This window comes from Littorina saxatilis, linkage group LG7 (assembly GCF_037325665.1).
Source record: "Littorina saxatilis isolate snail1 linkage group LG7, US_GU_Lsax_2.0, whole genome shotgun sequence".
Classification (NCBI taxonomy): domain Eukaryota; kingdom Metazoa; phylum Mollusca; class Gastropoda; order Littorinimorpha; family Littorinidae; genus Littorina; species Littorina saxatilis.
The window spans coordinates 31864318-31889676 of NC_090251.1; the positions used below are offsets into that span (position 1 = coordinate 31864318).

General features: G+C 44.4%; 1 protein-coding gene and 2 long non-coding RNA genes across 7 annotated transcripts in view; 2 read left to right on the forward strand and 1 right to left on the reverse strand.

The window, feature by feature from the left end:
- Positions 1 to 24496, forward strand: part of LOC138971180 (LIM domain only protein 3-like) — a 43087-nt gene extending 18591 nt beyond the window's left edge. For 2 of the 5 annotated variants that reach the window (XM_070343828.1, XM_070343826.1), the window contains exons 2-4: positions 21287 to 21683; positions 22296 to 22421; positions 23701 to 24496. In XM_070343828.1, coding sequence (XP_070199929.1) covers positions 21292 to 21683; positions 22296 to 22421; positions 23701 to 23923 — 741 coding nt within the window. In that variant the 5' untranslated portion in view covers positions 21287 to 21291 and the 3' untranslated portion in view covers positions 23924 to 24496. Of the gene's footprint in view, positions 1 to 3876; positions 4521 to 9128; positions 10146 to 13975; positions 14801 to 21286; positions 21684 to 22295; positions 22422 to 23700 lie in introns of those variants that run through there. The other 3 variants (XM_070343827.1, XM_070343825.1, XM_070343824.1) reach the window with 3 other exon arrangements.
- Positions 1 to 25359, forward strand: part of LOC138971193 (uncharacterized) — a 666631-nt gene that overhangs the window by 435723 nt on the left and 205549 nt on the right. The window lies entirely within an intron of this gene.
- Positions 1 to 25359, reverse strand: part of LOC138970334 (uncharacterized) — a 102849-nt gene that overhangs the window by 63236 nt on the left and 14254 nt on the right. The window lies entirely within an intron of this gene.

The window sequence follows — 25359 nt, forward strand, 5'->3', positions numbered from 1 at the left end:
GAGTCCTAGGTAACCTGTCCCTGGCACCCTCCAGTAAATGTCCATTCCGTGTCGGCGGCTGTGTCTGCTAAGTAGTGCCGTAAGAGGCCACTTCCCGCCCCTGTTTTAAGGCGGCCATTTTGATCACTTTGAGGGGGAAATGAAGCGGGGCAGGAAAGGCGGGAAATGGGCGGTCAGTGTCGCACCATAATACAGCGGCGAATTAGACCCACCATCAAAGTAGCCTCCTCTCTTGTTTGGAAATGGCAAAGCCCTGTCGCAGACGCGCGGTCTAATTTGAAGAGGAAAAGGGGAACAACCGCGATCGCAGGTTGCAGACGACAACTGGATCCGGGGGCTTTTAAAACCGAACATGTTAGCCCGGGGTTTGCTTTTGACGGTACATGGTGCGGCTGTTACGGAGCCAGGGCTGCTGTTCTTGTTGTTGCTCGTCGAGGTTTGAATTTCGTCGTGTTTGTTTTGTGTTTAGTTGTTTTTTTGTTTTTAGGGGGGGGGGGGGGGTGGAATTGTGATTTATTGTCAATATTTGAGTTATGCCATTAAGTTTATTTGGTGTGAAGAGTTGATAGTGGCTGAGTGTTTTGGCATGTGATATTTATGGAGGCTTACACTGGTGCAAAGAGCCCTCAGGGGTTCCTCGTCAGTGCAGTTTCGTGTCGTTAAACTATTATTCTGCACTGGCATTAACATGCTTTTCGCATTTTGGAAATGGGTCATTAACGCTCACGCATAGTCATGCTAGCACTTGTACGGAGCCATCTAGCAAAACTCAACCATTTGGATTTTTTAGTCGGAAACAGTCCCTTTAAAGGTACATTACCTTCCCGTGAATTCGATCATGTCAACCACCACGGAGCTGTCCACAGTTTTCAAAAGATTAGAGCATGAATTCACGTTGATGAGATATACACTTGTATATCACAAATTCCCAACCTTGGGCAATTAAAGATTCTGTATTCTGTATTCTTATTCTGTATCTATATATATATATATACGACTTGTGTGTGTGTGTGTGTGTGTGTGTGTGTGTCCGCGATGCACGGCCAAAGTTCTCGGTCGATCTTTTTCAAATTTGGAGACCGTATTCAGCTACACCCCGGACACAACCTCATCGATGAGATATTTCAACACGTGCTCTCGCGCTGAACCGATTTTGGTTTTTCTCTGGATCCATTCCCAGTAACTCTTCCTTATCTTCTCCAGTGTTTTCAGCCGCGTTTATCTCCCTTCCTCCGTGCGGTGCGCCGGCAAAGCCGGCGTACACCCGACATAGCCGGGTCCCCGGCGCAGCCGGGTATTCGGCTCGACTTCTTCCCGGCGCAGCCGTACCCGGCGAAGCGGGTATTCATCTAGTATCTATATATATATATATACGACTTGTGTCTGTCTGTCTGTCTGTCTGTGTGTGTGTGTGTGTGTGTGTGTGTGTGTGTGTGTGTGTGTGTGTGTGTGTGTGTGTGTGTGTGTGTGTGTGTCCGCGATGCCAAGCCAAAGTTCTCGGTGGATCTTTTTCAAATTTGGAGACCGTATTCAGCTACACCCCGGACACAACCTCATCGATGAGATATTTCAACACGTGCTCTCAGCGCGCAGCGCTGAACCGCAGCTCGGCTCGACTCGACTCGGCTCGACTTCTTCCCGGCGAAGCCGTACCCGGCGAAGCGGGTATTCATCTAGTCTATATATATACCACAAATCCAAACAGCCTCGCTGGTACGCGAGGAGTGATACTATTTTGCTGAATTATTTTCGCATATTGACATAATGTGCGATATTAATTACTTAAAATAAAAATTCCCATCCTCCACACAAAAAAAGCGACCAGGCTGTAATTGTGTGTGTATTATTCCAAGTGGATGGATGCTGGTAACCAATGTAAACCCCTGGACAGATCCGCGATGTTGTAAATCAGTTGTTTACACACATCGAACGCAGAAGAAGAAGAAGAACAAGTTGTTTACACGAGATTCCGGTGCACATATGATCGACAATTTTGTATCTTTATTAAGTAGGGGGGGGTCGGGGGGGGGGGGGTGTATTATTATTGTGGGGTTTTTTTTAAACAGAAAACAACTTATCTTCTGCAGGCCCTTTAAATTGCAATGTTCAGTGACATCCGGTGACGCTTATGCACGTTTGTTTTTTCCATCCCAATAAAATGAGGTCGCTTTCCCATGGGAAAGGCAGCGACCACTGTGCAGCCCCGCACGCTCAGCTTATTAAATTTGAGGGACCAATTATATGCAGCTGCTTTTCTAAAGTTTTTGGACTCCGTTAATTGTGTGGTGTTCTCCCTAGCACGTGCTCGCCATCTCATCCCAAGTTCACGTTTCTGACAGATCCACACAAAAGATCAGCTGTGACGTCAGTGAAAAATCAACTTCTAACGTCGTACAAGCTGAGCTATGATGTCATTATATAAGGGTCTGTCAAAAACCGTTTGTCGCGGTGGAAGTGCATTTTAAATGCTTTGTTAATGATTATTACTCCAGCATTAGTTTTTTCTAAAGACAGAAACGTTTCCGAGTCCTGTTGGGGTTCCTAAAGATATCTTTGCGTGTTTTTGATGCGGCAAATTTAAAGGCACAAGCAGAGAAACCAACTATCTACTACAGTGCTTCAGTTTTAAAGCACTATTTTGACTTAAACTTGACAGTAAAAGAATTCTAGCAGGGATGATACACAATTCAAAAAAGTGTAGCCCAGCTGATCTAGACGAATAAGACCATGCACTTCAGACTAAGCTAAATGGCATATCGCCTGGGCTTCTTCGTGAAACGCACCACACATTGAATAAAAAGTGACTGCAGAGGAACTCGGGGAAATCGAAAATCTAAAGTCAGCTTAGAAAAAGATAGACTCCAACCCCCTACCACCCCCCCGCCCCCCCCCCCCCCTCAAAAAAAATCCAGAGCATTTAAGTTTCACAGCAAATGCATTCTACAGCCAAACCATACAAGAACAAAACCTTTGACTGAGTGGAAACTAAACGAACCAAATTTCACAGCAAAAGGACAATAAAGTATGAAAACTCGGACACACGCTAGCAGTAAGTATATATATATCCAGTTGGCCATTGCTGAACTAAAGCTAAGATCACTTACACGCCTGTCGTGCAAGCGCCGCGACACAGGAAGGCCATTAGGGTGCGTCTGTTCCAGCCCCTCCAGCCCATCACGATCCTGAGCACTACAACATTGGAACCCCCATTTTAGGACCTCGAACAGGCCTGAAAGCGGTGAGTATTTTACTCACCATGGCGAGTAGAAACCTGTATCTGGCGAGTAGAAATGTTCATCTACTCGCCAAATGCGAGTAAAGTTGCTGAAACAAATTGTTGGTTCGGCTAGTAAAGTTTGCTCTCTGGCTAGTAAATGTTCAGAATCACTAGCCAAAGGCTAGTACACCATTTGTTTTACTTTCAGGGCCGCTCCAAAAATCTGGTAAAACCAGGAGGGAGTCCTAAAAATTAGGTAAATTTACAGAGGTTATGCACAGGAAATCCGAAAAAAAGCCAGGACCTAAAAGGGGTTGGGGGATTCTTAAATTGGAGTGTCTTAACACTGAGGTTCCACTGTACTTGTCTCGTCAGCCTACGACAACAGCAGCAGCGATGGCTAATTAGCTCATACCGTTATGTGATAATTTCCTACTTGTACCAGCCTTTCCCCCCTCTGCGTTGGAAGGGGAGAGAAGCCGGGCAGCGGAGAGCACTCCAAGGGAGGAAACCCGGGCAAGACCCATACAGGGTTTTACTATTAACTCACATTAGGCCCTGGCGTCCATTACAGAGAAAAGCAGTTAGACTTTATTGATGCTGCGTTTCATCAAAAGCTTTTAGACCCCCCTACACACTTCAGTTTGAGCCGCGACAGCGTTTGTCCCTTCAGTTCGGTGCGGGGCTTGGAATCAGTTGAAGTGCTAGACTTAGTCTCGTGTGCGTGGATGAGGAAGAGGTTGAACACAACACGGTGGCTTTACTCTGTCACGGGAAGAAGGTCCGCTGCCAGCGAGTTCGTACACTTTTGTCCTAGACATGCTTTTTGTTGTTAAGGAAAGACTTGCTGTTCGTAAGAGAAAAGATTGACAAAGCTGAGAGTCTCTCTGTGCAGTGTGAGAACTAAGAGGAGGTGGTTGTTTCAAGTTCATCTTTCTATACACAGATCTTCTACCTGCTACAACCATAGGCGAAGGCGGTGTAGTGGTTTTTGGTGTTCCGAAACACTTAACAAAAACCTTCCAAGGCTTGAGGTTTCATTTCTGCCCTTCAATCCGTGCTTCGATTTTATTAACGAAGACTCTTATTTTCGTATTGTGCTATCCGAGAGTCTCTGTCTTCTTCGTCCAACGGCCGGCTGACGAAGAAGAACGAGAATACTTCACAAGGTTCAGATACCCTGACTATCGTATTGTGTGACGTCATCACCTGACTGTCAGCTTTCAAAAGCCCAAGTTAACTGTCCCAAACAAAGTGTGTGTGTTCTTACTGCATCTAGAACTTTGTGGGGAAACCTCAGACGGTGAGTAAAACCTGGTCAAAAGTTTGTTTCAGGAGCAACTTGCTTTCCTTACATGCTTTCTTTGTCTTCTTATTCCTGCGGTTCTTGTTCTTGTTCGTTTCAGGAACAACTTACTTGCTTGTCCAACACCCTTTCTTTGTCTTCTTATTCCTGTGGTTCTTGTTCGTTTCAGGAACAACTTACTTGTTTGTCCTACAGCCTTTCTTTGTCTTCTTGTTCCTGCGGTTCTTGTTCTTGTTCTTGTTTTGTTTCATGAACAACGTGTTTGTCCTACAGCCTGTCTTTGTCTTCGTGTCACAGTTTCTGCGGTTCTTGTTTTTGTTCTTGTTCTGCTTGGAGCCTTGAGCTCTTCAATGCTTCTCGTGATTCTCTAACTGAAGAATGAAAGTGGCTTGTTCATTTCAATGCTCCTTACCCTCTACTTGAAAGTGCCAGGAGACTGGTTCCACATAACTCTTACGCCAGATCTTAGATGGTGAGCCGAACTGTTGTCACCAGAAGGACTGACTATGCACTTGAAAGTAGACTCCAGAAGAATGCGCATTATCTTACTTTTCTTCTTCTTCTTCTTCTTCTTCTTCTTCTTCTTCTTCTTCTTCTTCTTCTTCTTCTTCTTCTTCTTCTTCTTCTTCTTCTTCTTCTTCTTCTTCTTCTTCTTCTTCTTCTTCTTCTTCTTCTTCTTCTTCTTCTTCTTCTTCTTCTTCTTCTTCTTCTTCTTCTTCTTCTTCTTCTTCTTCTTCTTCTTCAGCGTTCCAGAATTTTCTGGTTACGTTTTAGCTCGTTTGCCCATTTGGGTTCCCCAAACTATACTCTGAGAGCATAGTCAGCTTCACTCCGCTTTCTTTGCCATACATTCACATATTCGCACTTCCTCGTGCATACAGCTTACTCACATTTACGTACTGTTGGGTATCGTGTTTCCATAACCCACCGAACTCCGACAATGGATTACAGGATCTTTTCCGTGCGCACTTGGTCTTGTGCTTGCGTGTACACACAAAGGGGGTTAAGTCACAAAGCAGGTCTGCACATAAGTTGACCTGGGAGATCGGAAAATCTCCACTCTTAACCCACCAGGCGGCAGCGACCGGGATTCGAACTCACGACCTCCCGATTAGGAGGCCGACGTCTTACCACCACTCCACTGCGCCCGTCACTTTTCAAATCATAAAGGTGGAATTGATAATGATAAGTGAACTGGGAACAGCTCCAACGCCGGAAATTGTGGACACCACTTCAACTTCCTAAAAGCTTATGATAAGTGCTTGTTTACATTTACCTTGAAAGCTAATAAGTTTAAGTGCCGGTGTGTGTGATTAACTCTCTGGTTGTGAGAGGGTGTGAGCTTAGGTTACCCGCGTGTATTGACAGTGTCCACTTTAAGACCTGAGTCTTCATCAACGTCGGTAAGATAGCACTGGTCATACAAGTGCCAGAAGTATGAAAGAGCGGATACAAACCTATAAATATAAGTACATAAATATAAGTATGCAAGTATATAAATGTGAGTAAGCTGTATGCATGAGGAAGTGCGAATATGTGAATGTATGGCAAAGAGAATTAGAATGTTTAGTCAGCTGATTTGCTCCCGGTCAAATTGACTAAGGTGTTGTAGTTGAAGTGAAATTAATAACAAGTTCGTTTCTAATTTTGTTTTTAAACGCATTTTTTTATATAAAAAAAAGACAGGCCAAAGGCCTCAAAAACATATAGTGAAATGCAGTGCAAGTGAGCCGCCACGATGAAGCCTTAACATGTAACTTGTCATGGTCGTTGCCGGGTTATGCGTTTGTAACGCTGCTTTGACATTTAAAAATTTCGTTTGAATTTTATGCAACATTTCAGATGATTGTAATAACACAAAATTGACCCTTTAACGGCTAAACGCGGCGTATTTTTGTTGTTGTTCACATACATTTTGTAACTTTGAAAAAGAAAAAGAAAAACTGGGAAGTTGTCCCTTTCATGGCTTCCCGGGGTGTATTCGTTCGCTGCATGCACCAACTGCTAACAGGAGGCTGTCGGAAGCGATGTTGTGCTTGACTAATGAAGGTAAATGGAGTTTCTGCACAGACCCAAATGCCACCTGCTTTTAGACAAACTATTGCGTGTACACAAAAAGCAGGAAGAAGAGGTGTGTGTGGTTGTGTGTGTGTGTGTGTGTGTGTGTGTGTGTGTATGTGTGTGTTTGTGTGTGTGTGTGTGTGTGAGTGTGTGTGTGTCACAACCACTGATTCTCTCTCTCTCTCTCTCTCTCTCTCTCTCTCTCTCTCTCTCTCTCTCTCTCTCTCTCTCTCTCTCTCTCTCTCTCGTACGGTCACCCGTGGCAGTCGCTTGCTGAGTGGAGCTTTCAAACGAAGCAAAAAGGTTAAAAGTTGCTTGTATTCGCTTTGAAATGACGATGTTTCACAACCTTGTGTTTTTTCAGTGCTAAAAGCAAAGTTTGGCTTTGGTGTTTTAGTGAGAGTTGTGTCGGTTTGTGTTTGGTTCAGTGTTGGCATATTTCACGGGACTCGGGGAAGAGGTTTTAGAGGGAGGGTGCAAAACATGCGCGGACACCAGTACAAAAAGCAAGCACGCACTTACACACGGACACGCACACACACCCGCGCGCACGCACGCACGCACGCACACTTACACACACACACACACACACACACACACACAACCACAACCACGACTCTCACTCAGTCCTGTATGGTTAACACTCTCTCTCCCTCTCTCTCTCTCTCTCTGGTAGTACTGTACTATTACCACACACACACACAACCACACTCCTTGACTCTCACTCAGTCATGTATGGTTAACACTCTCTCTCTCTAACACTCTCTCTCTCTCTCTCTATCTCTCTCTCTCTCTCTCTCTCTCTCTGGTAGTACTGTAACCACACACACACACACATACGCATACACACACACATACACAACCACACTCCTTGACTCTCACTCAGTCCTGTATGGTTAACACTATCTCTAACACCCCACACTCTCTCGCTCTCTCTCTCTCTCTCTCTCTCTCTCTCTAGCTCTCTCTCTCCTCTCTCTCTCTCTCTCTCTCTCTCTCTCTCTCTCTCTCTCTCTCTCTCTCTGGTATTACTGTAACCACACACACACATACGCATACACATATACACACACACACACACACAACCACACTCCTTGACTCTCACTCAGGCCTGTATGGTTAACACTCTCTCTAACACTCACTCACTCTCTCTCTCTCTCTCTCTCTCTCTCTCTCTCTCTCTCTCTGTCTCTGTCTCTCTGTCTGTCTCTCTCCCTCTCTCTCTCTCTCTCTCTCTCTCTCTGGTAGTACTGTAACCACACACACACATACGCATACACATATATATACACACACACACACACACAACCACACTCCTTGACTCTCACTCAGTCCTGTATGGTTAACACTAACTCTAACACTCACTCACTCTCTCTCTCTCTCTCTCTCTCTCTCTCTCTCTCTCTCTCTCTCTCTCTCTCTCTAGCTCTCTCTCTCTCTCTCTCTCTCTCTCTCTCTCTCTCTCTCTCTGGTATTACTGTAACCACACACACACACACACACACATACACATACACACACACACATACACATACACACACACACACTCACACACACACACTCACGCACACACACACACACACACACACACCATCCCCCTGAACAAGCTCGGTGTATCAGTGAAACGGCCCAAACCCGGCCCCCTCCACAAAATTCGATCGGCTACAAACATCCTCCATCATTGATACAAGATTGTGTTTTTACGCGCGCGTGCACTGCGGTCATAGTGCATGCAGCACGTGCCAACAGCTTCCGTCGCTGGGTTCGCGGAGCACCAATGAAAAAGCATTCTCTATCACAGCCAATGGCACCTTCACGTCATGTAATTTTGTCCACATTCAGGCTAGCATTTTAAGATCTCAACTCAAAAGAGTGAGACAAGGTAAGACAAAATCATTTATTAACGAGGGTAATACTGAGATAAGCTAGAATATATGTTTTTTTTTGTTTACGTCCAGCCCTTGTCCTAGAGTGGGTCAACTAAAACAAACAAAACATATAATCAAAGAACTATTAGAGCGAATTATTAGAGAGAGAGAGAGACGCTTTGATTGTTTTGCAATGGTGATTTTATCACACTATGCATGTGAAGTAGTTTGTGCTTAAATATTCACTGCTATTGTTGGCTGAGTCAATAGCCTTATGACAAAAGCCTTACAGGCAGTAACAGATACTGAAGAGAGACGAGATATAAAGAGAGAGAGAGAGAGAGAGAGAGAGAGAGAGAGAGAGAGAGAGAGAAAGAGAGAGAGAGCCTGAGAGAGGGAGGGGCGAGAGACAGAGACTGAGAGAGAGAGAGAGACAGAGAGCGAGATGCAATATAGAGAGGACTGGTGCGTAATACAAGTAAGAGAGGTGAACGATACTATGATGGCAGACTCGGAAGAAAGACAGAAAGAGAGAGTCAGTGCAACTGAGCAGAGACAGCATGGGACGTGATTGGTTCATAACCTGATCGAGCCATTACTCCTCACGGTGAGAAAACTCGCGGAAGCCGCCGCAGCGCGGCGCAGGACGCTTCGCCGTTCTTCGTCGGGCCGACCGGTGGCGGAAAGCTGTACAGCCAGTGAGAGTGCGTGGTGTATGTGCGCAAACACTCCACTGAAAGACTTGCGGATGTGTTTACCCGATTTCCTAATTGCTAGATTGTGTAGGCAGGCTCTTTAGAGGCTTGTAAACAGCCTGGGTCGTCGGCGTCTCTACATTTACCACCACTCTACGCGACCACTGTGATTGGCTTCCACTTACATTGCATTCCACTTTGACTTAACTTTGACTCCGTACAATTATTCTATTCCGTCAGTCAGTGTTGGTCGCGCAGTTGAAGTTTCAAGTGAAAACTGCCAGTATTTGTGCAAGTCAGTGAAGTTTCATGTCAAGGCGTCATTGGTTATTCAGTTCCCAACAGCACTCCGTAAAATAATTATATTCCGTCAGTGTTGGTCGCGCAGTTGAAGTTTCAAGTGAAAACTGCCAGTGTTTGTGCAAGTCAGTGAAGTTTTATGTCAAGGCGTCATTGGTTATTCAGTTCCCAACAGCACTCCGTAAAATAATTATATTCCGTCAGTGTTGGTCGCGCAGTTGAAGTTTCAAGTGAAAACTGCCAGTGTTTGTGCAAGTCAGTGAAGTTTTATGTCAAGGCGTCAATGGTTATTCAGTTCCCGGCAACAGCCCAAGCTGCTCAGTGAAACCTGTCATATTTGACCGCCGTGTTTCTGACCGGCCGGCTCAGTGTTTTGTTGTTTAAAGAATTTTACAGTAATTCTTTTGTGTAAGACATTGACGCTTCAGGAACTTAGGACTAAACGATGTGTCACACTTGATCGTGTTACTCAACAGTGTTTGTTTTAGAAAAAAAAGAAGAAGAAGAAATTGTATGTACAAGTGTGTGGCTGTTTCTGAGACTTGAGAACAGCAACGGTTGTCTGTTTGACCATTCCTTGAGGTGTACAATCATAGACTTCTCAGTAACACGGATTGGAATAAAGTCGTCGAATACGGAACCATCTACTCTGTACTCACTGAATGCGGAATAACTGCTAAATCCTCTTGTAAATACTGGTAAGTGTGTGTGTGTGTGTGTGTGTGTGTGTATTGTGTGCTGAATATATATCGTAAGCTTTTTAACTAACCCGGATCATAAAACATTTCACGCGCAACTTGAGTCCACAGCGTCTCGTCAAAGATCTGCAAGCGGGCATGCATGCACGCACATTCACTCATGCAAGCACGCAAGCACGCACGCACGCACGCGTGCACACACACACACACCCACACACCCACACACACACACACGGCATACACACAGAAGCACACATGCACTTGCACGCACAAACACACAACTAACAACACACACACACACACACAGACACACACACACCAACACTGCTCCAAACACACACAGACACACACACACCAACACTGCTCCAAACACACACAGACACACACAAATGCACACACACACACACACACACACGGCATACATGACACAGAAGCACACATGCACTTGCACGCACAAACACACAACTAACAACACACACAAACACACACACACTAACACACACATACATCAATAACAGGTTACATCCGTCAGTACATTGAGGCCAAGGGCGAATTACGAAGTGACACTCACCTAATATAGTCCTGTCACGCGAACCCAATTAAGAAATAATTAATTAACTGGATAAGAAATTAGGTGTACAAATCCTTACCTGGGCACTCAAGTTTTGACAGCTCATTACCGAGGTACTGGAGGGGTCTAATTCGACACAAAGTGGGTACATTTCCTGGAGGTACATTTCCAGGAGTGTTTTCCCTACCAGGAAAAGCGCCGGGTGCAGTTCCTGGTAGGAAAGAGATCACCAGTCTAGAGACATAGTGCTTGCTCCCGCGCGAGCCTAGGGAATGTTCCCTCTTTATCTTTGCTACGCTGGCCGCAAAACCCCTCCGCCCGGAAGTGTTTCCAGACACATCGTACGTATGGTGTCACACTCAATCTCGTGCCCTGCCCGAGACTGTCGTAAATTGCTGAGGCCAGTTTCACTTCGGTGAGGTAAAGTTCACCGCCGACACGATCAAAGGAACGCTTTACCGGACTTTTTATACCTGACAGGTGGCAGAACATTACAGTTTATTTAACAGGGGACCGCAAAGCAATCAGTAGTGCAGGTACTATAGTTAGTCAAGTGGTCATGATTAATAGATATAGTTACGGAAAACGCAAAAGACCTCGGTCATTCTGCCATAAACGCAGGTGGCTGATTAACACGCATACACCTGTGTGTCTCATCTTAAGTCCGGGTAACACCTGGCAACATGCCCCGAATCGTTTCACCGCGAGGGCGTCACGTAAAAACAACAATGCTAGCGTCATCGCCACGTCATAGCGGCTGCGAAGCTGTAGTATGTATACGAGTTTTGCTGTTTATCGTTAAAATTATGCTTCATTCAGTTAAATTAAAAGAAAAAAATTGATATTTCTGCGTTGCGGTGAATTTTCCTTGCAGTTTGTTTTTATACAACCAAAAGTAATACTATGTAAAAGCTTCTTTTTTTTAAACTTTAAATTAAGCAACAATTAAAATTAAAAACATGTCACGTGCCACAAAACAAGACAGGGATGAACCATTAGGAATGAACCACCAGGAATGAACCACTGGAAAATGCATCACCATCAATGCACTCACTCTTTGTCGAATCAGACCCCTTTTGCGTTACTGAAGATCAGGTCTACTTCGCGGGTGCTATAAGGAGTAAGTAATTAACCCGTTGTGATCGAAGATTATTTTCAATGAACAAGGGGTTCATAGTGCGACCGTGACCCTAGCATATTGAGCAAATAAATATTTAAGTACAATAATCCCAAAACGTGTGTGGATAATTACGAACTCGATCAGACTGACGTCCTTACTTAAGTCAACAGCAATAAAAGTCAAAATACATATTACATAAACTGATGAAGTCGGATTGACCAAAACACCCGACACACGCATCGATAATGCCTAATTAGTTCATTGGTAAATTAATTGGTCATGCGAATGGTATTAGGTATTACAATGGATGTTCACTGAGATGACTAGGAGATTAACAATCCCGATGAAGTTCAATAAAGTTTGTTATTTGATGTCGTGGGTTGCTATGGAAACAGCCTTGAATCATCAAAATAAGGTTTGGACAACCGTGGGAATAAGCAAATTTCGGCAAACACACTCCAACACACACACACACACACACACACACACACACGGAGAAGGGCAGTTGTTTTTGAAGCAGTAATCTTTAGTGTCAGTTGCCGCCTTGGGGGCGATTGTTCGGGAGGGGGGGGGGGGGGGCAATTAGCCTGCTTCCAGCTAAGATAAGGTAGTCTATCACCTTACTGATTGCCAAACTTCCTAATGACTTCCTGGGAGAGGATTTATATTCTTATATCGAGAAAATCGTGACTGAAAAGCGCCATATATTGACAACCACACAAATAAAAAAAATAATGCAAATTATATAACGCACACTACACACACACACACACACACACACACACACACACACACACACAAACACACACACACAAATAAAAATAATAATACAAATTATAACACACACACACGCACACACACACACACGCGCGCGCGCGCGCGCCTAGGAGGCGGTTGTCTTGGCGATTGTCTGGGAGGGAGGGGGGGGGGGGCAATTAGCCTTTTACCAGCTAAGTTAACCTTACTGATGGCCAAACTTCCGAATGACTACCTGGGAGAGGATTTATATATTTTCTTATAATTATCGAGAAAATCGTCCCCAAGAAACCAAACACGATTATATCACCCATCCTGGGAGTGATTATATTTGTCTTTTCTAACAGACAACCTCCGCCACGTGGGTTCGGTGCACGTGCTTCGTAACATCTCATTCTCGTGACGACCTTTAATTGTTGTTGCTAGGAGCCAAAGACGAGCCACAGAGGTATTCACAAGGGAACATTCCATCTCGACGCTCCGTTGACCTGTCACTCCCTGTTTGACCCTTTCGATAGTTCGGTCGATGACCAAATTGCACTCCATATAACCAATTAGTCACAGTATGTACCTTAATCGGAATAAACTCATTACTGCATTCATTAGCGACTACCACGTGTTGGATCCAGTTATTCACAGTGAGCCTAAAATCAAAGGAAAAGGCAGTCTTATAGGGACACAACGGTACCAAAAGCATGAGTGCTGGTCAAGAAACAAAGATGCACGAAGCAATTGAAAGCTGTTGTGTAACACTTTAGTTTACCTTCACGTTCAAACGTTGTGCAGTTCTTGACAAAAGAAAATAGTTACGAAGTCGCGTTTTGACGGAAGAAAACAGTCCACCTCAAAAGTTACGCGAATCAATTACTTTACTGGCATGGATTCTTGAAAGAAACATCCTTTCAAATTCAACGGTGGGGAAAAAATGCTGTCAAATCAAGCGCTGCATAAAAAATAGATAGAAAACGAAGCGTAGAAAAGAGAATGAAAGAAGATGGTGCGGGGAAGCAAGAAGACATTCGCAGCAAACGTGTAGGCCTAACAAAACAAAAAACACAAAAACAAACACTTGATGTAAAAAAATAAAATAAAAATATAAAAAAATTGTAAAAACTGCCAACGTCAGATGAAACCAAAGTGTGATAAATCTTCGCAACAACTGTTAGCGCGAAATTACATCCAAGTCCAATTCAATCAGCGATAAGATGGAGTAAATTCCATCAGGCTCACTGTGTCAATACGAGATTTAGCGAGGGTTTTGTCGCCGCTGGACGATAGGCGGCAATCTGGCCTAGCACGATGTCAGACAATTAATTAGCTAAGGTTATTGTAGCCCCCGGTTTATCCTCCAGCTCTGGAACCGAGCTTTTTAATTGATAGGCTGTTGGAATCGTGACTCCCTTTTTCCTGTCGCGGCACGTGCAATGCGTAATAGCCTGGCTCAGCTTGCGACCAATGAAAAGAGAGATGCTGTGCGATATATATATAATTGGCGTTTTGTGTGCCAGCCTTTCAGAGAATCAGGCACGAGCAGTTGTGACAGGTGTTGTGTGAGCTATACGGTGATCGCTTTCAATCTGTTCTACCTGTCGTGGCAAACTGCTTCCGTACCTCCGCATAGATCCACTATATTGAGGATGTTCACTGACAAGCTTGTGTGACTCGACGGTTGAGGAAGTTTTGAGGATCTTGCCGAGTGTCTGTGTGAATCTACTACTAACTTCGGCCACTACCATCACCATTTATTTATCTGAACATTATCGAAATTTGTGTTCAGTTTGTGTTACTGTTTGTTCAAGTGGCTATATACGTTACACGAAATTTGTCTTCAGTTCTGCATCTGTTAGATTGGTTGTTTTGTCCGTGCAGCTGTAACGGTTTACTCTGAGTTTCGTTTTCGTTTTTGTTTGTTTGTTTGTGTGTGTGTGTGTGCTACCTTTTGAGTTCAGTACTTTTTATTTTTTTGCCACATCGTGTGTTTGTCCTTGTGCTTGTTTTGTTTTTTTGTTTTTCTTGGTTCTTTTTCGGTACTTCATCTATCTAGCTATCGCAAGAATCGGGAGTCTGTCCACTTTCTACAGGCATTCAGTTTCTCGTTGTTTGATTGCCTGACTTGCGGTCAAGCCTGTCTAAACTAAACTAGCTTCACAATGATTATCTCTAATGGTGAATGTGACCTTAGCAATGACGCTTCATCCGACACCACAGGTAAATATCTTGCTTGACTTTTTTGTTGCAATGATTTTGTCTTCTAATGTCTGATTGATTTGGTATGCTTACTTTAGGCTACTTAAAATGATGCACGCGAAATCTGTACGTGTATAAGAGTCTCTTTGGTCTACTGACTGAGGGGCTCGGGAGTGGTGTGACTTAAAGGGCGGGAGGGGATCGAAGGATGTGTTGATACTATAGATATGCGTATGTATATGTGTGTGTGTGTGTTTGTGTCTGTCTGTCTGTCTGTCTGTCTGTCTGTATGTCTGTCCGTGTTCGCGGCGTTGGTGAGTGTGTTACCTCTCGATCACCACCCACCCCCCCCCCCCTCCTCTCTCTCCCACCACCTCCCCCACCCATCCTTTAATGAAGTGACTCGTGCTTATCGTAAAAGACGAAGTGGGTGTATCTTTTTTTCCTGCGATTACTTCCCTTGGCGAACCTACACGTGTCTACACCTGGCACGATAAGCCACTGTCGACGAGAGTTACCCCCAGGATTGTCTCCCTTGTCCCATTAAAACGAACCGCGGACTAATGAGAGGTCAGGTCAAAGGGAGAGAATCCAGGCTCGGACGGGGAGATAATTAACGAAGCGAGTTGGATGTCAGGGAAGGTAGGGGGGAGTATTTTAACTACCAGTCGTGCCTAACAAGACCTGTGACGAGATAACTCGCGACTTTTAATTGTATAGGTTCTGTGTGGTCTTTTTCTCAGTTCCGCAGAGAAAAACACAGCTCGGCCGGGCCCGGAATGAGAGACCGTGAGAGAGAGAGAGACACACAGAGAGAGGGAGAGAGAGAGAGAGAGAGAGAGAGAGAGAGAGAGAGAGAGAGAGAGTGTGAAAAATAGAGACTTTAGAGAGAGAGAGAGAGAGAGAGAGAGAGAGAGAGAGAGAGAGGGGGGGGGGAATTAGCGAACCACCCCTGAGATTACTTTGCCTGTTTTATTTGATGTCTGTTTTACTACTCACCCAAAGACGTCCTAGCTCCCACCCATCCTCTGTCCACCTTCTTCACTCCAACCCCCACCCCCACCCCGCACCCAGCCCTCACAAAAAGTAAGGAATTGTGAAGATTGAAAATATATTTCTCTACCCCCCCTCTCTCTCACGTCTCTCTCTATATTTGTTTTTCTCTCTCTCTCTCTCTCTCTCTCTCTCTCTCTCTCTCTCTCTCTCTCTCTCTCTCTCTCTCTCTCTCTCTCTCTCTCTCTCTCTCTCCTCCATGACATGCAGAACATTGTCAGGTGTAGGTTTCCCGATGCCCCCCTTTCACCCTCCAGGGCGGTCTCGATCCCCTGATAGAACCCCACTGGGGCGCGGCAAGGGGTGGAACATGAATCGTTTTACGAGTTTCTGACACCTAAGGGAGATAAGCCAATAGCTTCCTGTCACAGGAAAAGATAACTTGTTCACGGGCCCGTAAATCATGGGAAGGAGGGTTGGCGCCCAGTGCTTGGAAGTTGTAATCGTGGTATTGAATGATCGTGTCCTGTATCTGTCTGTCTGTCTGTCTGTCTGTCTGTCTGTATCTCTCTCTCTCTCTCTCTCTCTCTCTCTCTCTCTCTCTCTCTCTCGTAAAATAAAGAATTGTCATTGTCATTGTCATTGTCTCTCTCTCTCCGTCTCTCTCTCTCTCTCTCTCTCTCTCTCTCTCTCTCTCTCTCTCTCTCTCTCTCTCTCTCTCTCTCTCTCTCTCTCTTGTCTGTTTGTTTGCTTGTTTGTTTGTTTGCTTGCTTTTCTGTTTGTCATTTAACTGTATAGTTTTTATTATTTAGATATAAGGACACTGTTGTAAGAATCTCTATCCTTGTAACAAATAACGTTTCATTATCATCATCACCATCTCTCTCTCTCTCTCTCTCTCTCTCTCTCTCTCTCTCTCTCTCTCTCTCTCTCTCTCTCTCTCTCTCTCTCTCTCTCTCTCTCTCTCTCTTTCTCTCTATATATATCTCTCTCTCTCTTATCCCGACCCCACTTCTTGAAACAGCTTGCTCTGCGGTTTGCGCCGTGCGATTCTTGCAATCTTGAAACAACATCGACAATGGGCCGGTTGTTTCTTCTATTATCGTGCAGATAACTGAAGCCACAGGGTTTGTGCAGGGAGTCTGTTTTCTCTCTTGATTTGTTTTGCTTTATGTCATTCGTCACAATGTTTCAAGTATGTTTCGAAAACACACAAAAAATTAAACAAATTCTCCTCAAGTTCAGTGCTTTGCCGGACAGATTGAAGGAGGCTCTTCCTCTCTCCCTCTCAACAACCCACGTCTGCTTCACCACAATATATGCACTTCAGTCTGAGTTGTCTTGTGGAAATAAAGCATTTGCTGCTCATCCCTACCCCCCTCCCCCCCCCCCCTAGGCCTCCCTTGTTAGAATAAAAACACAAGCTGCTCTCTCCTCTCTCTACTGCCACCGCATAGCCCCGTTCTCTACGATAATTATATACTGTAGTATACATATAATGAAGTTGTTATGTCAGTGTGTGTGTGTGTGTGTGTGTGTGTGTATGTGTGTGTGTGTGTGTGTGAGTGTGAGTGTGTGTGTGTGTGTGTGTGTGTGTGTGATAACACGGAAAACACTGACAAGCTGCTCTCTCCCTTCACCACCCCCCCTCCCCCTCGACTGACACACCTCCCCCGCCAAACCCCCGCCACTCAAGCCCACCCCACCCTGCCCCCTTTCTACATGACATGGAATAATGAAGTTGTGTCCGAAGAAAAAAAAACTAGCTGCCTAAAGTCAGCTAATTGCGTCGACCATTACTCTGTAATGAGGATAAACGAGGATCAGAGGATAAGGTAGCTGAACTGTGGCGTGGCACTGTTTAGTAAGTTTCAAGTTTCCCACCACTGTCACTGACAAAGATAGCAGGCAGTGCAATCATGCAGATCTGTTGTAGTGAAAATGTATAATCAGGGAATATGTTTATTCACTGACAATTATTTTCAAAACATTTTAAATTTTCATTTATTCAGTAAAAAAAATGTCAGGGACCATGCAATATTTCAAATAATATACCGATACTCTCAAGTTCCTTTATTAACCAAAATACCAAGCGTTGTCGATGCGCGCGACGAAGGCCGGCTTAGACCGTCTTATATATTTTGTCAATCACTGTGATCCCAAACAGTGACATGCTACACGATCTGGCATAAGCGTATACACAAAACTAATTAACAATATACATAACTAACTTCCAGGATAATCTAAAGATTGTAAAACGAGATCATCACACTAATCCACAGAAACGCGTAAACAGGTAACACACATGCACTTTAACGCTCTGCTTAGGAGATTTGTCTTCACTCATTTATTCCACCTTATCTGCTCACCTGAAAGTTCATGATTGAAGGGGTAGGCAGATCGCGGAGAGACTATTCAGCAGATGCAGACATGCGAGAGAGATAGATAAAGCAGGGCTGGTGGCTAGGCTGTTAATTTAATGAGTGTCGTGCTAATTGGCCTGTCACGTGATGACTCTGTCTCTGTCTCTCTTTCTCTTTCTCTTGCACTCTCTCTCTCTCTCTTTAGATATCTCTCTCTCTTTCTCTCTCTCTCTCTCTCTCTCTCTCTCTCTCTCTCTCTCTCTCTCTCTCTCTCTCTCTCTCTCTCTCTCTCTCTCTCTCTCATCGGCGAAGATGCCCTCTTCACTGTGGCGTAATATAAGGTTATTACCCTTGTGCATCAGAGTCTGGCAGCTTTGTTTCTTTTTGATGGCCAACATTTCGAAATAAACTTCGAATGTGGTTTAGTACAATGCTGTGGCGTTGTGTTTGTCGAGTCAGTCAAAGAGTCTTGCATCGTGCCTTATTCCAGAAGTTTGATGAACGTTAATTATCTCATCCTAAACCTGACTGCATTGCCCTTTAAAGATACATTCTTTTCCGCGTCAACCAGCATGACATTGTAACCCATCGTGTAAAGCAACATGTAAGTTATTATGTCAACCATTATGTCAACCATTAGGCCAACCATCGCAAAAACCATTATGCCAACCATCGCGTAAACCATCATGTAAACCGTATGTAAACCATCGTGTAAACCATTATGTAAACCATCTTGTACACCACCACACTGAGTCTGTCAAGGTTTTTGCACGGAATCATGAGAGCATCATTCCAAAAAATCCACAGCATTGCCATCGAGTGACATTTTGTAGTTGTTGAGGAATTACGTTCGTAACTTGACACCAGTGTCAACAGAAATTCCTACTCTGCAGAGAATGCAACAAGAATGTAGATTGTTGGTATGTGTTTAAGTGGAAGGATGTCCTTAACCAATGTAAACACCTGCGTGAATCCGTGATGATTTACAAGACGTTCTACACGTCAACTAGTGCATTTTTAAAGCGGTGGAAGGAGTTTGGATTCTTTTTGATTAAACTAGAATTTTTTCTGACATAGAGGAGGTAGTGGGGGGAGGGGGGGGGGGGGGTTGGCTGCGACGACGGGGAAAAAATCAGCATATGTTTTCTTTTGGAAAGTGCTTGTAGCCTGACCCTAAAGTCAAAGTTTGTAAAGTCAACATCAGCCACGAACCTCAAGTGCATATAAACATGGCTCAAACAAATCTCAACCCCACTCGAGTGCAAAGCGGAAATGTTATCGTGGTGTCATTCCGCTGCGTTTATATACATTTCCCAAAATATTCATCAAGTAGACTATGCTAAGTAAAATGAACTGTGATTTTCTCATCGTACCGAATGCTCTATCTCTTTATCTCTCTCTCTCTCTCTCTCTCTCTCTCTCTCTCTCTCTCTCTCTCTCTCTCTCTCTCTCTCTCTCTCTCTCTCTCTCACTAGTCTCCCTTTCTCTCTCTCTCTCTCACGCTCTCTATCTCTCTCTCTCTCTCTCTCTCTCTCTCTCTCTCTCTCTCTCTCTCTCTCTCTCTCACTAGTCTCTCTTTCTCTTTCTCTCTCTCACGCTCTCTATCTCTCTCTCTCTCTCTCTCTCTCTCTCTCACGCTCTCTATCTCTCTCTCTCTCTCTCTCTCTCTCTCGGCTCTGTGACTGAATATGTTTTCGTTGTTTATGGTGTGTGTGAGCAGTGTGTGTGTGTGTGTGTGTGCGTGTGTGTGTGTGTGCCGGTGTGTGCCGGTGTGTGTGTGTGTGTGTGTCTCTCTCTCTCTGAGTCTGAGTCTCTCTCTCTCTCTCTCTCTCTCTCTCTCTCTCTCTCTCTCTGCCAAAGTAACTCACCAGATCTGTGTATCAAGCCGAGCAAAGGGTAGGATAACTCCGGTATAGGTTTGCAAGACGAATGACGAAGATAAGGACTGTTAGGAAATATTTATGTCTGCCTCCGATCACAGAACAAGGACTACCTCTTTCTCTGTCAACACAATTGGGTCAAGAGTCAAATTGTTGGCATGGTTTCCTGGTAAATATTGTGCCGCACTTTCCTACACAATATGTCACGGGGAAATCAGATGAGCTTGGTGAGAGAGAGAGAGAGAGAGAGAGAGAGAGAGAGAGAGAGAGAGACAGAGACAGAGACAGAGACAGATAGAGAGACAGATAGAGAGACAGATAGAGAGATAGACAGAGAGATAGACAGAGAGAGAGAGACATAGAAGGAATGGAAAAAATGCACAAAGACACGCCTACGTACGATGTGTCTGGAAACACCTCCGCGCGGAGGGGTTTTGCGGCCAGCGCAGCAAAGATAAAGAGGGAAAATATTCTCGGCTCGCGTGGCAGCAAGCACTATATGTCTCTATGGAAGAGTAACCGTACACATTGCATTCTTTAATTCAACTTTGACAATGAATGTGCGAAGGGAGGCTGAAAGGTAGAGTTCGCTTTCTCTAAATTCCTATTTGACTGATCACATTTAGATCGAAATGTTGTTTTAAGGTAGGGGGGGGGGGGGGGAGTAATTCCGGGTTGTCCAATTGTATGCGGTTAATTGTTGTATACATGGAAAGGACTGCAACACACTGATCAAATCGTTGGAAAGTCGAACAATGATCTAAACTCGGCATTTTCTCTTGAGGGTTTCAGACATTTCAAAAGATGAAGATCAAGCTGAAGCGGAACGTTTTGATTCTCTTCTTGTCTAATTTGCCGGGGTCACAGGAGCCGCTTGTATCATAGTGCCGGCCGACCTACTCCTTTAGAAGAAACTAAAGGGGGGAGTTTACGTCCTCTCAGAAACTATTTCTATTTGGGACAAGAGTTGGTGATACGCTCCTTTATCCTTCCTGTACTATTAAATACTAGTAGTGGATGCAGATCGACCGGCGCTTTGATGCAAGCTCCTGTGGCCGGGGTCAAGTATTCTCACATCACTGGTATACTAACCAAGCTCCTGTGGCCGGGGTCAAGTATTCTCACATCACTGGTATACTAACCAAGCTCCTGTGGCCGGGGTCAAGTATTCTCACATCACTGGTATACTAACCAAGCTCCCGTGGCCGGGGTCAAGTATTCTCACATCACTAGTATACTAACCAAGCTTCTCTTCTTTCTGTGTGTTACAGACCTGATGCAGATCTCAGCCGACACATCCACAGGCGACGGCATGGGGAAGCCGGGAGGGGGGACGTGCACCCCGTCCTCCTCCACCACACACCCCTCACAGCAACAACAACAACAACAACAGCACCAGCAACAACAACAGCAGCAACAACAGCAACAACAGTCCCAGCAGCAGGTGGTTCAGCACCAGGTGCAACAGTGCCAGACACAGCAGCAGCAGCAGACGACGTGTTCAGGCTGCAAGAAGTCCATCAGAGAGCGCTTCCTGCTGAAGGCCCTGGACCAGTACTGGCACGAGGACTGTCTCAAGTGCTCCTGCTGCGACTGCAGGCTCGGGGAGGTGGGCTCCACTCTCTTCGCCAAAGCCAACCTGCTCCTCTGCAGGAGAGACTATCTCAGGTGAGATTGCTTTACAACATATTTATAAAGTGGGTATGATATGAGGATTGGCTCAAAAGTTGTCTCTGTGGTGTTCGACTCGGTTTATTATATTTGTTCTCGTCAAAATATTCGATCCTGTCGCCACGCTGAAAACACGATAGCTGTTAATGTACTCAAGATGTAACAACTGAGCATATTTGCCCTAACGACTCTTCCAACCAAGAACTGTGTTGTAAGATGTTATGACAGGTAAGGAGTGAATTATGATGATGACAATAATTCTGAGAAAATCAGTGTCAGTTCGTATCAAAATGTCCGATATCAGCTAGAGCAGTCTTCGCCACTAATGATTAAGAGGTGAAAACAAATGATGATGATGATGATGATGATGATGATGATGATGATGATGATGATGATGATGATGATGATGATGATGATGATGATGATGATGATGATGATGATGATGATGATGATGATAATGATGATGATGATGATGAAACATAATTAGTGTCAAGCTAGAACCCACCCACTCCCTCAAAAAAAAACCCCATATCATGCGCTAATTGCACAACACGTTTTACAGTCAGAGAATTACAGTGACACTAACACAGATATGTTTTGCACGTGCAGGTTATTTGGCACTACGGGGTACTGTGCAGCGTGCAACAAGATGATTCCAGCCTTCGAGATGGTAATGAGAGCAAGGGGCAACGTCTACCACCTGGAATGCTTCGCCTGCCACCAGTGCAATCACAGGTAACTCGATTGTTTATCTGATTGGGACATTTTACAGGTTCACTGCACTGAATTTTCAAGGATATTTTTAGTTTTCGCTTTCTTTCTGTGTGACTGTAGTTTTCCACACACAAAATGGAAGGTCAGTCTTGTACCGAGACAACAAACTTTTTCATCGTTTAAATCGATTGCTTACCTGTTCTTTCTAGTCATAATACCTATTCATTTTACCGAGAAAACACAGAGCAACTTTTTCTAATCACTTTTTCTAATTGAGGATTTTCCAACAAAAATTATAAAATAAAAATAAAAACACAAAAACCAAAACACCCTTGTAAAATTTAAAAAAAATTATTGCAGGGAACACAATCATGTTTGTTTGAATTACCTCCCATGAGTGTTCAATACGATTTGAAAGTGGATTGTTCGACAAAGTTTCCTAAAATAGGCTGATCTCGCTTGTGTAGATCGCATTATGATATATTGTTGTGTGAAGCTATTTTATCATCGTGATTATAAGGGATTGCTTATAAGTACCGTACACGTTCATTGACGTTTATCGATCATACGTGATAGTTCAAAGTCCGATTTATCCTACCCGCATGGTTTTGGATTGTGTAGAAATCAAAGCTAAAGAGGCCTGTCAGTCGTGTTTAAATAGATATGTATTATATAAATGTTGAGTTATCTTGTGTACACGAAGACAAACAACCAGCGAACTGTTACGGCATCGTAATCGAGTATTGCATCTCCAATTTCCTAGCATTGACCAAATCTGATTTGTCGAGCCATTATTAGTCAGATGAAATTAATTCATATACGAGTATGTGGAAATAGCTAAAATTTGGTGAGCACGTGTGTGGGCGGAAAGGGGGGCGTGAGTGTGTGTGTGAGTGTGTGTGTGTGTGTGTGTGTGTGTGTGTGAGAGAGAGAGAGAGAGAGAGAGAGAGAGAGAGAGAGAGAGAGAGAGAGAGAGAGAGAGAGAGAGAGAGAAAGCACATTATATTCTGTTATATTTGAAGGCATTGAATATATATAACTCAATCTAAGAACACCAAGCGTACTCCATATGGTTCAGGCATGAGATTGTTGCGCCGATTGGTGAATTAACGGAATTTCCAAATTTTAGTCCAGAGATCATGCTTGAGATCCAGTTATTGCATCATGTCTTTTTAAAATATTTCCGGGGGGGGGGGGGGGGTGTTGGCAGCATGCGGTCGACTATTTTTATAATTTTGTCATCTCATGCCCAACGGACTGTGATAAACTCTTATGCCCCTTTTTGCCTTGGTGTCCACAGGTTCTGCGTGGGGGATCGGTTCTACCTGTGCGACAACAAGATCCTGTGTGAGTTTGACTACGAAGAGCGGATGGTGTTCGCCAACATGGCGGGTGGACCCACCCCCACCTTCCCCTACACTTCCCCCGGCTACAACGCCCTGTCTCAGATGAAACGTCAGACGCAGAGTCTCAGTGATGACGTCTCTAGCGGCTACGGCAGCCCAAGCCCCACTTCGCTATGACGTCATAAGAGACTGGGTCCCACGTGACGTCTTGAGAAAATTCTGAAATGCTTGTTTTGGGGGGGAGGAGTGTTGGTTATGTTTATATTTGTGATCTAAAGAACTTATTGTATAGCCCTATGCGTGGTGTAATGCTGAAACTGTTTGGTCCGTTCAAGGCAGAACGCTGGCTTTACTGGACATAGGGAAGGGAGGTCTCCCCTGATGCTGTGCCAAAGTGTCGGCGCATTTGAACAGAGGATCGTGTTGTGACGTGACTGGAAAGTGACGTGTGAATACGTGACGTCTTAGTGTTACACGTCTTATCGTTGATTGAAATGAACTGACTTTTCCTGTTAAAATGAACGAAATGCTGTCAAAAACAGAAGGTCATCAAATCAAAGTCAACACGACACTGACCTATTCCTGATACAGCACAAAGCCGTACAAATCAAGTGATTGCAGTCGACATGACAGTTCGCCTTGAAACGTGTTTCATACAGCGACGTCAAGCTTCTATGAAGTAGTGATGTGACGTCATCGTGGACCCTTGTCTCGATCTGTACATCATAAATAGGGGGGGGGGGGGGGGGGAAGGGGGGGGGGGGGTTTCCTTCTACAAGGAAAAAAAATCGCACACTATCAGTATAGAGTTACTTCTCTCCTTGGGGGTGTTGAATTTACGCAAGCAAGCTGAAATTTGATATCACAGTGGGACACACAACGTCCAGTAGCGTCATGCAAATCGTAATACGGATAAAGTTATTCTCATCTGACGCTCCGGTGCTGCGTGCAAGGACACCAGGACTATTGCTGGAGGGTTTAATGTCTTCGCCAAATTTGCCTCAAGGGTCATGCAGGTTTCACCATGTTTCCGAAGTTTAAGGCAGTCCTCGGCGTCACTTTTCACCAACCGTGAAAAAAGTTTGGCAGATTTGCCGAATGACGACACAGTTTTCGACGAGGGAATAAGAAGATTCGGCATTTTGCCGACCGCCAACGCCAAACAACGTCTATGCTGACATCCTCTGTTCAGTGACAACCAGTGAGGTTGACCAGACATTTTAAACTATGAACAAACTGAACACTTTCAAATGCTCTCCAGGTTCGTTGCATTAAGACCGTGTCCCGAGAGTTTACGATCAAAGCATTCACAGACGTCAGAAAGGACTTTGCAGCTGACGTCACGACAAAAAGGTCCCTCTTGTACATTGTGTTATTACCATTAATTATTATTGTGTTACGAAAAATAATTCGTTGTTGTTATGGTGACTGAGTTATCTTTGCATTTTCTTTCTCTTTCTCTCACCGTTTTGTGATTTTTTCACATGTGTGGCGTTACTAGCAATAGTCTGCTATTATTGGGGATAACCCCACTGTAAGACATAATTATGCAGTCCAACAAGGCCGACATACACGATATACGCTGCCATAGCAACCCTTTATTTTATATTGCA